Below are 14,089 nucleotides of genomic sequence, written 5' to 3'. Positions count from 1 at the left end.
ACACGGCTGTTAAGTTAACAAAAGGGGATCACGTGACCCCAGGACACTATAACCGTCCTAAATACGAATTAGTTGCCAAGGGCTTGAATTTTAATTCCGTGAGCATGGGGATGCTGCAGTGGTCGTAAGTGTGAAAAATGGTCGTAAGTCCCTTCTTCCCTTTCAGTGCCATTGTAACTTTGAATGGTCACTAAACGAAAGGTGGTAAGACCAGGTCTGCCTGTAGGTTTATATCTTGCTTCAAAAAGCATGGCTGGCTGGGGAATTCTGGGAGTTGAAGTCTACCCATCTTAAAGTTGCTGAAGTCTTCCTGCCTGGTGAATTCTGGGAGTTGAAGTCCACAATGTGAGGGTTTCAAGTAACAGATTCATAGAAGGCAGAACTCTGAGGCAGGTAGATTCCTCAAAGAATAGCTTTATTGGATATATCGTATTGGCACAGATCTGGTGAAAACCGACTCTGAAGGTTCTTGCAGTTTTCACCTAATTAAAAATAAAAGTTTCTTCCCCTTTCCCCAAACAAGCAGTCACATGGTCCAATCACGGCACTGTCTGGTTGCCTGGTGACATCACTCCGCCTTCCTCGGGCAGGTGTGAGAATGTCCTTGGTTCCAAAGAAAAAGTACCGTACTTTTTGGAGTATAAGATGCACTTTCCCCCCCCCCCTCTAAAAGAGGGTGTAAATGTTGGTGTGTCTTATACACTGAATACAGCCCGTTTTGGCCTCCTGAAACCCCGCCCCGTTTTCTGTTTTCGCCAAAAACAGAGCCTTTTTTTTTGCAAAAACGGGGCATGCAGAGGGTTTGGAAGGCCTGCAGAGCACTCCTGGGGGCTGGGGAGGGCAAAAACGTGATGCATGGGGGGTTTGGGAGGCCAAAAACGGGCCCATTTTTTGTGAAAACGGCTGTGTTTTTGTCCTTCTCAGCCCCCAGGGGCACACTGCAGGCCTCCCAAACCCTTTGCAGGCCCCGTTTTTGGCCTCCCAAACTCCCCATGTGTCGCGTTTTGCCTCCCAGCCCCAGGAGCACACTGCAGGCCTCCCAAACTCTCTGCAGGCCCCATTTTTCTGAAAAATGGGCCCATTTTTTGCAAAAACGGGATGCACAGAAGGTTTGGGAGGCCTGCAGAGCGCTCCTGGTGGCTGGGGAGGGCAAAAACTTTTTTTTTTGTCTTGTTTACCTCTTCAAAATCTTGGTGCGTCTTACACTCCAGTGCGTCTTATAGTCCGAAGAATACAGTATTTTATTTTGGCTATCAAATCCCAGCTACCTAAAATCCCCCCTCCTGATCCCTAAGCTCCAGGGTGGCAACAACACTGAAGCTTTGTCGTATCCCCCTCCCCCTCCAACGACCGGGTCAAGGAAGTCCGTATCAAACGTGGCAATGAAGCCTCTGCAGCTTGTCAAATTCCTTCAAGGTTTATCAGGGCAGGCAGGAGTCCAAGTTGTGACTTCAGCGATAGAGTCCTATATCAGCAAACTAGATGAGACTTTGCTTGACTCTAGGTTGGAATGCCACAAGCAGGTCCTTTATATAGGCTGTGGGGTGTGGCTCCATGACTCAGCATTTATCCAGGCCTGCCCCTCCCTTCCTTCTGCTGGCGTCGCCTCTCAGATCTCCGGAAGCGAGGATCCTCCCACTTTGAATTCTCTTCAGCTGGATCTGCTGTCAGTAATTCCAGCACGTGGCTGGCTTCCTGCTCACATGCTGTAGGAGTGAGGTTTATCAGGTTTGTTTGTTCATTCCTGGAATCCTCTCCGGGCATGGGGCCAGGGCCGGGGGCTGGAGGCATGACAGGCCGTTCATCTTCATTATCAGACTCGGAGTCTGATAACAGGCCCGGGTGTAGACAGGAGGGGCCCGGCTGAGGAGAGGAGGGAGGACGAGGCACAACAAGCTTCCAAGATGGCTTCCATCAGGTCAGCTTCAGGATTGACACACCCATCTTAAAAAGTGGCTAAGGTTGAGAGACGCACTGGTCTACCTGTACAAGCATATATTTTTCCACCCTTTTCCCCCCCTCCATCTCCTTTTTAGGCTGTTATGTTCTGGGTTGTGGACAGCTTGACGATGAAAAAACACAAGGGGAAGGAAAAGCTGGAAGTCAGCGTGGGGGAATATCCTGAAGCTTTGAAAGATGACGACGTCCAGGTAAGAGAAGAATCAGGTCTGTTGGCAGGAGAGAAACAAACAAAAAAATAAAAAATGGGCCGGTTGCACGCTGAGCTTTGAAGGGTCCCTTTGGTGATTGCTCCTCGCGGAAGCATCTTTCCACAGAGTTGTCTATTTTAGGAAACTAAACGCCGGCGGTCTTGAGAAAGCGGCTGTTCGACTTGGCCTGCGGCACGTGAGGTCTGTGTTTGCGTTGGTGTGCGTGTGTGCAATCACACAAGCATTCCTTTCCCCCTTAAAGTGGAGATAAACTAATCCCCAGTTTTCAAACGACCTGCCATCAAACTCCACTGATGAATATTTCCACGCCAAAGCACCGTTGCAGCAGGGGAGAGAACTTGAGGCAGGCCGATATCGCAGTGAGCAAAAATGTGCGTTCAGGGGACGGAGGGGAAAAAAAATATCAATGCACATTCGCTAGGCTTGGCGCAGAAAACGGCCAATAATTATTCGCAGGAAAGCCCCAAACTCAGCAAAAAGCAGCCCTCCTCTATGTGAGATATCCTCGTAGGTTCAAAGGGGGGGGAAATAAACTGCCTCGTTTTTTTTTTTCCAGCCAGCCTTTGTTCTCTGTTGATGCACACAAAGGATTGTGTGCTCAGCATCTGGCCGTCTCTGTTTGCAGATGTGCTGTCTGTGCCAAAGGGCGAAATTTGGTCTGGAGATAGTTTATTGGTGCAGGGATCAAAGGTGCAACTGGCTCACCCTCTGTGTCCAGTCTCCTCCTCCTCCTTCTCCTCCTCCACCTCCTCCTCCTTCTCCTCCTCTTCTTTCTTCTCCTTCTCCTCCTCCTCCTCCTCCTCCTCCTTCTCCTCCTCCAACTCCTCCTCCTTCTCCTCCTCTTCTTTCTTCTCCTCCACCTCCTCCTCCTCCTCCTCCTCCTTCTCCATCTCCATCTCCTTCTCCTTCTCCTCCTCCTCCTCCTCCTCCTCCTCCTCCTCTTCCTCTTCCTCCTTCTCCTCCTCCTCCTTTCTCCTCCTCCTCCTCCTCCTCCTCCTCCTCCTTTTCTCCTCTCCTCCTCCTCCTCCTCCTCCTCCTCCTCCTCCTCCTCCTCCTTTTTCTCCTCTCCTCCTCCTCCTCCTCTTCCTCCTCCTCCTCCTCCTCCTCCTCCTTTTTCTCCTCCTCCTCCTCTTCCTCCTCCTCTTCCTCCTCCTTTTTCTCCTCCTCCTCTATCCATCATCAGACTTTGGCTATCATGTTGGCGAGCCTATTTTCATCAGCAGCCACATGAAAAAGTGCTGCTGAGTTTTGTCCAAACCAGTCCCTTAGATTTTGAAGCCATGATCTTCTTCTTCTGCCTGGACCTCATTTGGTTTCAATCTTTCCCTGGAGGATTAAGTGAAGTACGCCCTATTTTTCCGGGTGTCGCATCACATGTCCGAAATAGTCTAACTTTCGCTTTTTAATGGTTTTGATGATTTCCCGTGGCTTTCCCTGGCGGCTTATCACCTTGTTTCTGATTTTTGTCCACCCAACTTAATATGTGTAACATTTCAAATGCTTCCAGTATCTTCAAGTGACTTTCTGTCAAAGACCAACGCTCCACTCCGTAGAGCAGGATGGAAAAAATGTGACATCTGACAAGCCTGATTTTCATTTTTCTGACCAGCAGTCTGTTTTTTTTTGGGGGGGGGGAACCTCTAAAACGTGATAATACTGCTTTATACCAAGCTAATGAGGACCCACTTGAAATAATAATGTGTCGTTCTGGTCACTATGATACGAAATGGATGCTGAGTGGAGTGGAGCGGAGTGGATTGGAATGGGATAGGATGGGGTGGGATGGGATGGGATGGTGTTGTGTCTGCGCCCCCCAAGCCGGGCCCCCTGCCAGAAAGTGACTTGGAAAGCGAGGGGGAAGGACACATCAGGACTTACCTCTGGAGCACCGGCTTCCCTGTCTCAGCTCCAGAAGCCAGAGGCAGGCCAGGTGGAGGAGATAACGAGGCCTCCGTCCCCTGACTCTTCCCCGCCCCCCAGGCCTTGCCTCCAGACCCAGCTGATGGCAATCAGGCCTGGCTGGACCCTAGGTTTCATAGGCAGGAGAGGCAGGAATAACAGAAGCAAGGGTGGGGCAGGCCTAGGAAGTGCTGAGTCATGGAGCCACACCCCACAGGATATAAAAGCAGTGAGAGCTGATATGCCTCTTCATAGCAGGCAAATCAACTGCTTAACTAAGAGCTGAGGTTCTGTTTGTTGACTCATTGGCATCGAGGGAGATAACAGAGACACTTGGCAGACGCTCGCTAGTTTGCTGCCAGAGCTGATAGTGCCGGCTAATTAAGTCATCGCTCGGACGGAGGCAAGGGGGGACAGAACAGATGGGACAGGACGGGATGGATCTTGGAGGCCATCTAGTCCAACCCCCTGCTGAAGCAGGAGAACGTATACCAGTGGTGGTGAACCTTTTTTTCCTTGGGTGCCGAAAGCATGTGCACACGATAACACAGGCATGCGTGCCCACACCTATAATACAATGCGCCATGCTCCCTTGCACATGCGCGCACAACCCACCCTGTGCTGCCCTGCCCCCCGCTTGGAATCCCCCCCTCTGCATGCACGCATGGCCCCCCGCACCCCGTTTTGGGCCTAGCAGGCCTCCTTGAAGCCTCCAGAGGCTGGAAACGGCCTGTTTCCCAACTTCCTGTGGGCCTGGTAGGCCCTCTTTTCGCCCTCCCCAGGCTCCAGAGGCTTTCCTGGAGCCTGGGAAGGGTGAAAACATCCTCCCCTGCCGGAGGCCCTCCAGAGGCTAAAAACACCCTCCCAGAGCCTCCGCGTGAGCCCTGTACTTACCGCGAGCCCTGTACTTACCGCGAGCCCTGTACTTACCTGGGAGCCCTGTACTTACCGCAAGCCCTGTACTTACCTGGGAGCATGAAGACTCCTGGGAGGGGAGGAGCGTCGTGAGTGGGGCCAGCCAAAAATCAGCCGGCCAACGTGCACATGTGCGCTGGAGCTGAGCTATGGCAACGGCTCGCGTGCCCACAGGGACGGCCCCATGTGCCACCTGTGGCACGCATGCCATAGATACACCATCATGGACCATTTCAGACAAGTGACTGTCCCATCTCTTCTTCAAAAGCTCCAGTGATGATGGTGCGCCCACGAAAGCACCTGAAGGCAAGACAAGAAGGGTGGAAACTAATCAAGGAGAGAAGCAACTTAAGAGTTAAGGAGAAATTTCCTGACAGTTAGAACAATCAATAATTGGAAGAACTTGCCTCCAGAAGTTGTGGATGCTCCAACGCGGGAAGTTTTTAAGAAAATGTTGGACAACCATTTGTCTGAGATGGTGTAGGGTTTCCTGCCTGGGCAGGGGGTTGGACTAGAAGACCTCCAAGGTCCCTTCCAACTCTGTTATTATGTTATGTTATGTTAATTAAGCAGGAAAACTCTATCGAGATTGTGTTTCCTGCTCTTCCCCCTCTTCGTCAGGAAACTTTAAAAGTCCTTCTTCCCCTTCTTGCCCTTATTTGCTCGTGAATAGTTCTAATTGGCAAATGATAAGAAAATAAATAATAGCCCGTAATTCAAAAAAAATTAATTTTTGAATGCTTTTTCCCCTTTCTTCCACAGGTCCTCCTTTCTCCCACTTTGGATTTTGACCGTTCCAGGAGTGACGTCGATCTCCTGGCGCCTCTTCCTCAAAGCGGGAGCCCAAGCTTAAAAAACTGAGTTTATTGAGTGGCCCTTCAATAATTCCTAGCTCAACAACAGCAACAAAAGAAACTTCATTTTAGAGACCACACTGGAGAGACTTTACAATGTGAAATATCCTGAGGTGGGCTGACCCTGTGGCCTGCCGCATTTTGTAATAGGGCGCTGGGTTGTCTGAGGGGCTTAAGATTGTGGTTTTTTGGTTGTGTATTGTGCTGCTGATTCCAGATGAACTGTTTATTCTGGCTGGCCAGTTGGCGAAAGTTTCGGATTGATTCTACATTGTAGCACTTTTTTAAAACAAAAAAAGAAAGAAAGAGAAAGAAAGAAAGAGAAAGAAAGGAAGGAAGGAAGGAAGGAAGGAAGGAAGGAAGAAAGAAAGAAAGCAAACAAGAAACAGAGAGAAAGAGAGAAAGAGAGAGAGGGAGGAAGGAAGGAAGCTAACAAGAAACAAAGAGAGGAAGGAAGGAAGGAAGGAAGGAAGGAAGGAAGGAAGGAAGGAAGGAAGGAAGGAAGGAAGGAAGGAAGGAAGGAAAACTGAGAATCAAATTGAATTTGCCTTGGGCAAACCTGAACAACTCACAAAAGCACAAATCACTTGTAAATAGAATCTGGTTACAAAGACTGTATTTAAAAAAAAAGCAGTACTGTTTGGCCATATTGACTCAATTTTTTTTTTTTACTCCCATTTTGTAAGAATAATAAATATTTCCTATTCAAATGGCTACGGAATTATATTATAATAATAATTTTTAATATAACTAATTATAAAGTAATTATAAAATTATTTTAGAGCTTTATAGTATAGAACAGTGGTGAAATCTGAACCGGTTTGCTACCAATTCGCTGGCCGTGCATGTGCCCTGTGTGCCCAGCATGCCCTGTGCACACACATGAGCACCAAACACATGCTGCGTGCACATGTACAATGCACACCAAATGTGCACTACGCATTAAAAAAAGGTACCAATTTGATCAAACTGGTAGTTAGCTACCAGTTCGGTCGAACCGGTAGTTTAAAAAAGCTACGATCCGATGATCAGCTTTGCCGATGATCAGGATTTCCTGCTTTCTAGCAAAACTAAACCGGGTGGCACAGCTGATCGTTGGATCGTAGCTTTTTTTAACTAGTGGTTCGCCCAAACTGGTAGCTTTTTTTTTTTTACTACCAATTCGCCCGAACTGGTAGCATTTCACCCCGGGTATAGAATGCTGATAGCTTGACAATACTGCCAGGGGAATTCTGAGAGTTTGAAACGTATCCATTGCAAAGTTGCTCAGTTTAAGAAACACCGGGCTAAGTTTGAGCCTTCATTTGTAAAATGGGATTTGTGATCACTTTATATAGCTCCAAGGCCATATTTTTACTACCGGTTCTATGGGCGTGGCTTGGTGGGCATGGTGTGGCTTGGTGGGCATGGCAGGGGAAGGATACTGCAAAATCTCCATTCCCTCCCCACTCCTGAAGGAAGGATATTGCAAAATCTCCATTCCCATCCCACTCTGGGGCCATCCGGAGATGGTGTTTGCCAGTTCTCTGAACTGCTCAAAATTTCCACTACCGGAGGAGGAGGAGGGGAGGAGGAAGAGGAAGAGAAAAAAAGGAGGAGGAGGAGGAAGAGGAGGAGAGGAGGGGGCGTGGAAGAAGGAGAAGGAGAAGGAAGAGGAGAGGGGGGGAGGGGGAAGAAGGAAGAGGAGGAGAGGGAGGAGGAGGAGGGGAGGAGGAAGAAGAAGGCGGAGGGGAGGGAGGAGGAAGAGGAAGAGAAAAAAAGGAGGAGGAGAAGGAAGAGGAGGAGAGGAGGGGGCGTGGAAGAAGGAGGAGGAGGAGGAAGAGGAACCTGGATTTCACCCCTGCTCCAAGGAAAATTACAAAATCCAGATTTGTACGTTTTTTGTTTTTTTTTAAATAAATTCTCTTTCTCAGCCTCTGTAATGAGCAAAAAGGAAGAGGCAAACCTTTTTACAAAGTTATCCTTCCCCGCAGCACGCGTTTTGGCTTTTTTAGGGTGGATATTAAAATTACTGGGTTTGTGAGTTGGCCCCCTTAATAACCAAGAGCTCTTTTATTGACATGTGCCATTGGTTGCCTTTCTTGAACCCGCAGCCGCAGCCGCTTCTTGTGGAGTTGTTCTTCAGCTCATCCTTTCGGCCTTGGAAAACAGCTGTTGTTTAAATGAGCATTTCTTTCGCCTCATTACCGCTTGTTTGCTTGGCGAGGTTTCGTTTGATCTTTGAGCTAAATTGCTCTGCGTGGGTTCCCCCCCCCCCTTTTAGTTTAAACAGGAAGCCGAGACATAAATTATTTTTTAAAAATACATTAACTGTGTTTGTTTTTTCTAAAGAGGCAAGCAAGGGAGTGGCAGACTTCAAATTCTTCCTGGGCTTTTCAAATACTTCTCTCTAATCTTTATGACATGGTTTCTTTGGCTGCTGTTCCAGTCTGCTTTCTATTCTATTTGCGCTCCAAGCACCTCTGGAGCGGTCAAAAAAGTCAAGATGGTGGCCATGATAGAACTGTTCTGTTCTGTTCTGTTCTGTTCTGTTCTGTTCTACTCTACTCTACTCTTCATTCTGTTCTGTTCTGTTCTATTATGTCCTGTCCTGTCCTGTCCTGTCCTGTCCAGTCTTGTCCTGTCCTATCCATTCCATTCCATTCCATTATTCTATCCTACTTTACTCTACTCCTACTCTACTCTACTCTACTCTTACTCTACTCTACTCTGTTCTTCATTCTGTTCTGTTCTGTTCTGTTCTATTCTATTCTATTCTTCATTCTGTTCTGTTCTGTTCTGTCCTGTCCTGTCTTGTCTTGTCTTGTCCTGTCCTGTCCTATCCATTCCATTCCATTCCATTCCATTCCATTCCATTCCATTCCATTCCATTCCATTCCATTATTCTATCCTACTTTACTCTACTCTACTCTGTTCTTCATTCTGTTCTATTCTATTCTATTCTACTCTACTCTACTCTACTCTACTCTACTCTACTCTGTTCTTTATTCTGTCCTGTCCTGTCCTGTCCTGTCCTGTCCTGTCCTGTCCTGTCCTGTCCTATCCATTCCATTCCATTCCATTCCATTCCATTCCATTCCATTCCATTCCATTCCATTATTCTATCCTACTTTACTCTACTCTCTCCTCTCCTCTATCCTACTCTACTCTACTCTATACGCTACTCTATCCTACTCTACTCCACTCCACTCCACCCTGCTCTAATCTAACCTAATCTAATCTAATCTCTATTGAATATTTTTATCTCAGGGTTGAAATGAGGGGCCCTTGGTGCGCTCTGCGCTTGCTTGGTTTTTTGCAAACATTTCATTACCCAACTAGGTAACATCATCAGTGCTAGAAGGGAGGAGGGTTTCCACTCCACTCCACTCATCTAGTAATACATAATAGCAGCACTCCTTTCCTCCCTTCCCCAGATTAGGTTAAAACCCCAAAGCCCAGCAAAAGTGAATCATTTAAATGTCTTCCAGAATGTTTCTATTTTTTTTTCCTGACCCTGATTCTAGAAAAAAAACAGAAAAGATAACAATGATGGTTGAGGGATTCTGGGAGTTGAAGACCACCCCCCCCCCCCATCTTAAAATGGCTAAGGTTGAGAAACATCGGTCTGGCTGATATTGGATTAGACTTTTGTCATGTTTCAAACAAAAGTGACCTTTGAATGGAAAAAGAGTGGAACAGCTGAAGTGAGGCTAATTTGGTTCCGTTAGTAGCCTAATTCTAGAAAGATGATATATATAGTGTGTATTTATGAGAATCTTGGACATGTTTGCAAGATTCGGATTCTTTCAAAAGTAATAACAAACAAAGGAAATTTGGCATCCACTTTGGAAGCGATTAACTGAGAACAGTTGCATTAGAAGAATAGAATAGAATAGAATTTTTTATTGGCCAAGTGTGATTGGACACACAAGGAATTTGTCTTGGTGCATATGCTCTCAGTGTACATAAAAGAAAAGATACGTTCATCAAGGTAGAATTGTGAGATGCGACCTTATTCTAAGTGGTACCATAGAGTTGTTATTACATGCTAAACACAGGATGTAGATCCAGGTGGCTTTTAAGATATAAACAGGGATCACAAAATAACAGAGTTGGAAAGGACCTTAGAGGTCTTCTAGTCCAACCCCCTTCTCAAGCAGGAAACCCTATTCCATTTCAGACAAATGGGTGTCCAGTCTCTTTTTAAAAGCCTCCCATTTTGGAGACAAGCTGTTCCACTGATTATTTTAATTATCAGGAATTTTTACCTTAATTCCAGGTTGCTTCTCTCCTTGATTAGTTTCCATCCATTGCTTCTTGTCCTGCCTTCTAATGCTTTGGAAGAATAGCTTGACTCCCTCTTCTTTGTGGCAACCCCTGAGATATTGGAACACAGCTATCATGTCTCCCTTAGACCTTCTTTTCATCAAACTAGACATACCCAGTTCCTGCAACCATTCTTCATATGTTTTAGCCTCCAGTCCCCTAATCATCTTTGTTGCTCTTCTCCACACTCTTCCAAGTATCTCAACATCTTTTTTATATTGTGGCAAACTAAACGTTAATTAATTAAAGCTTCACTTCACCCCAAATCAGTGCTAGTGGCTTCAACTATTAACCAATGTCTTTATCACATGCAATTTTTTTTGTGAATAGCTACCGTCAGTTGGAAATTATCTTTGACTATATCTGCAGTTTTGCAATTTCTGCATCTCCTGTTGATAAATGCATTCCCTAATGGTCAGAAAACTCTACGAATGTCATCGATATAAAAAGAAATCCTATTTTTATTTTTAAAATACCACCCTATTTTAAATTTTTTTACCTCCTATATTAAGGCAGCTACTTTTTGCCAACTGTTAAATTTGTGAGCGTATGTGTGGTATCCATCCATACCCATCCAGCTGCGTTACATTACAACGTAGGCGCTGTGTAACTGAGTTTGCATAACAGGCTAAGCCACAGAATGCTAACCGAGTTTAGCAGGTTGCGCGAATGGAAACACAAGCTTGTTGCCCCGATTCCAACACTGCTTAGCAAATTTACAGTACAACAGTATTTACAGTACAAACAGAGGAGATATTTACATTCTTAACGGTCTCAATTGAAATTAAAATGGCTTCATTGTTTGATTGCCATTTAATATCTGAGCATAATTTCCCACCTGCTGGGAGCACTCGCTCGCACACTACACAAACAGTGCAAATACAAAAAAAATAAAATAAAAAACGGTTGTGTGCAACTTTTACGAAGCTGTTCCAACTGAGGAGTGACTTTTCAAGAACAATTTCTTAACTAGATAATAATCAGACATTAGATTTTGCTACAGCCGCTTACGATGAAGTCCTTGGTTAACCAAACATCAAGCAGCTGCTTACAAATGAAGAACTACAGGTGGTCCTTGACTTTCAACAGTTCGTTTAGTGACCGTTCAAAGTTACGACGGCACTGAAAAAATGTGGTTTTATGACCGTTTTTCGTAGTTACGACCTGTGCAAGCATCCCCACGATCAACTGATCAAAATTCAGACGCTTGGCAACTGGGTCATATTTACGACCGTTGCTGACTCCCGGGCTAATTATGATCCCCTTTTGTGAGCTTCTGGCAAGCAAAATCAATGTGGGAGCCGGATTCACTTAACAACCGGGTTACTAATTTAACAACTGCAGTGAATCACTTAACGACTGCGGCAAGACAGGTGGTAAAATTTGCTAAAACTCATTTAACTCTCATTACCAACGGAAATGTTGAGCTCAATTGTGGTCGTTAAGTCGAGGCTAAGAGAAATGCAGGGAGTCCTCCACTTACGACGATTCACTTAGTGACCGGTTTGAAGTTACAGCACGACTGAAAAAAGTGACTTATGACTGTGTTTCACACTGACGACCATTGCAGCATCCCCCCGTGGTCACATGATCAAAAAAAGCAGACCCTGGGACACCGACTCGCATTTGCGACGGTGGCAGCGTCCTGGAGTCATGTGATCCCCTTTTGAGACCTTCTGGCAAGCAAAATTTATGGGGAAGCCAGATTCACTTAACGGCTGTGTTAGTAACTTAACAACTGCACTGATTTATTTAACAACTGTGGCAAGAAAGGTGATAAAACAAGGCAAAAATCCCTTAACGACAGAGATTTGGGCTCAATTATGGTCGTAAGTCGAGGACTACCTGTATTAAAGTGTGTTCCTTCAGCACAACGAAGCCTAATTAAAACGCAAAAGTTCCCTTGAGAGCAAGAACAAATTCTTCTCGGAGGAGAGCAAGGGACTTTCTCCTCTCTTCAAAGTCTGTTTTCCACCAAGTTGCTAGTCCCTGTGTCAAAGGGATGAGAGGCCAAGTAGTCTTGGTAGTCCCCATCGATTAGTTTCTCGGCGTTGTGTTTGGCAAACCAGCAATCCACTTCCTGTTTGCCATTGTAGATCTTTCTCTGCTTCCACACCACGGGCACCAAGCGCCCTTTCAACTTGAGGGCGTGCTCCGAGTTCGAGTTCCCAGACTTGATTTCCTGGCAGTCGTCCGGGCTACACTTTTCTGAGAAGGGCTCAGTCAACAGCTGAACGTCTTGGTGCAAGAATTGGCCTGCAAAATTAAAAAAAAAAGGGGGATTTGTAATCAAGTGAATTAATGAGGCTCCGGGTAGCTCTCAGCTTATGACTAAACTGGGACCAGGATTTCCGTTGCTAAGCAAGGCAATAGTTTAGTTTAGCCCAATTTTATGACGTTTTATGCTATGTTGTTAAGCGAATCACTGCGTTGCTAAGTGAATCACACGAATGTTAGGTGAAACTGGCTTCTTCTGCTATTATTCAGAAAATGGCTAAGAAAGAAGAAATCTGTGGAAAAATGAACAGTTTAACTTTGAGGATCAAAGAAAGAGAGGATTCAGAATATTTTAAGATATGGGATAAATTTTACCATTGGTTAGAAGAAAGGTGCAGATAAGCAGTGGATATATTTAATATAACAACAGAGTTGGAAGGGACCTTGGAGGCCTTCTAGTCCAACCCCCTGCCCAGGCAGGAAACCCTACACCATCTCAGTCAGATGGTTATCCAACATTTTCTTAAAAATTTCCAGTGTTGGAGCATTCACAACTTCTGCAGGCAAGTCGTTCCACTTATTAATTGTTCTAACTGTCAGGAAATTTCTCCTTAGTTCTAAGTTGCTTCTTTCTTTGATCAGTTTCCACCCATTGCTTCTTGTTCTACCCTCAGGTGCTTTGGAGAACAGCCCGACTCCCTCTTCTTTGTGGCAACCCCTGAGATATTGGAACACTGCTATCATGTCTCCCCTAGTCCTTCTTTTTACTAGACATACCCAGTTCCTGCAACCGTTCTTCATATGTTTTAGCCTCCAGTCCCCTAATCATCTTTGTTGCTCTTCTCTGCACTCTTTCTAGAGTCTCAACATCTTTTTTACATCGTGGCGACCAAAACTGGATGCAATATTCCAAGTGTGGCCTTACCAAGGCATTATAAAGTGGTACTAACACTTCACGTGATCTTGATTCTATCCCTCTGTTTATGCAGCCCAGAACTGTGTTGGCTTTTTTAGCAGCTGCTACACACTGCTGGCTCATATCTAAATGGTCATCCACTAGGACTCCAAGATCCCTCTCACAGTTACTACTATTGAGCAAGGTACCACATATACAGTACCTGTGCATTTTGTGTTTTTTGCCTAAATGTAGAACCTTACTTTTTTCACTGTTGAATTTCATTTTGTTAGATAGCGCCCAATGTTCAAGTCTGTCAAGATCTTTCTGTAACTTGAGCCTATCTTCTGGAGTGTTGGCTATTCCTGCCAGCTTGGTGTCATCTGCAAATTTGATGAGTTCCCCATCTATCCCCTCGTTCAAGTCATTGATGAAGATGTTGAAGAGTACTGGGCCTAAAACAGAGCCTTGGGGTACTCCACTGCATACTTCCCTCCATGTGGATGTAGTTCCGTTGAGGACTACACGTTGAGTGCGGTTGGTCAGCCAGTTACGAATCCATCTGGTGGTGGTGCTGTCTAACCCACATTTTTCTACTTTATCTAGTAGTAGGTTATGGTCTACTTTATCAAATGCTTTACTGAAGTCCAAGTAAATTATATCGACAGCATTCCTCTGGTCTACTAATTTTGTCATTTTGTGGATAATTATGTAAGAAAATGAGAATAACGTATGTGTGGAAAAATGGTAACAGTTTAGATTGAAGGGAAGAAAGAAGAAACAATAAAAAGATGGAGCCAGGAAGAAAACACCGAGATGCCACACGGAAG

The 14,089-nt window shown here is 45.5% G+C and overlaps 2 protein-coding genes across 5 annotated transcripts in view; one reads left to right on the top strand and one right to left on the bottom strand.

Moving 5' to 3' along the window:
• The window catches only part of LOC131202595 (store-operated calcium entry regulator STIMATE-like), a 55,284-nt gene extending 47,906 nt beyond the window's left edge, over nucleotides 1–7,378 (top strand). The window contains exons 7-8 of the mRNA XM_058191697.1: nucleotides 2,037–2,150; nucleotides 5,748–7,378. Of these exons, the coding sequence (XP_058047680.1) occupies nucleotides 2,037–2,150; nucleotides 5,748–5,846 (213 nt within the window). The 3' untranslated portion in view covers nucleotides 5,847–7,378. The remainder of the gene's footprint in view (nucleotides 1–2,036; nucleotides 2,151–5,747) is intronic.
• A 3,212-nt stretch (nucleotides 7,379–10,590) lies between these two features.
• The window catches only part of ITIH5 (inter-alpha-trypsin inhibitor heavy chain 5), a 58,348-nt gene continuing 54,849 nt past the window's right edge, over nucleotides 10,591–14,089 (bottom strand). For all 4 annotated transcript variants that reach the window (XM_058190832.1, XM_058190831.1, XM_058190833.1 and 1 more), the window contains one exon: nucleotides 10,591–12,403. In XM_058190832.1, the coding sequence (XP_058046815.1) occupies nucleotides 12,105–12,403 (299 nt within the window). In that variant the 3' untranslated portion in view covers nucleotides 10,591–12,104. The remainder of the gene's footprint in view (nucleotides 12,404–14,089) is intronic.

Source organism: Ahaetulla prasina, chromosome 7, assembly GCF_028640845.1.
Source record: "Ahaetulla prasina isolate Xishuangbanna chromosome 7, ASM2864084v1, whole genome shotgun sequence".
NCBI lineage: Eukaryota > Metazoa > Chordata > Lepidosauria > Squamata > Colubridae > Ahaetulla > Ahaetulla prasina.
Note: the sequence above shows the minus strand (reverse complement) of the source record. Positions and strands in the feature narration are given on the sequence as shown.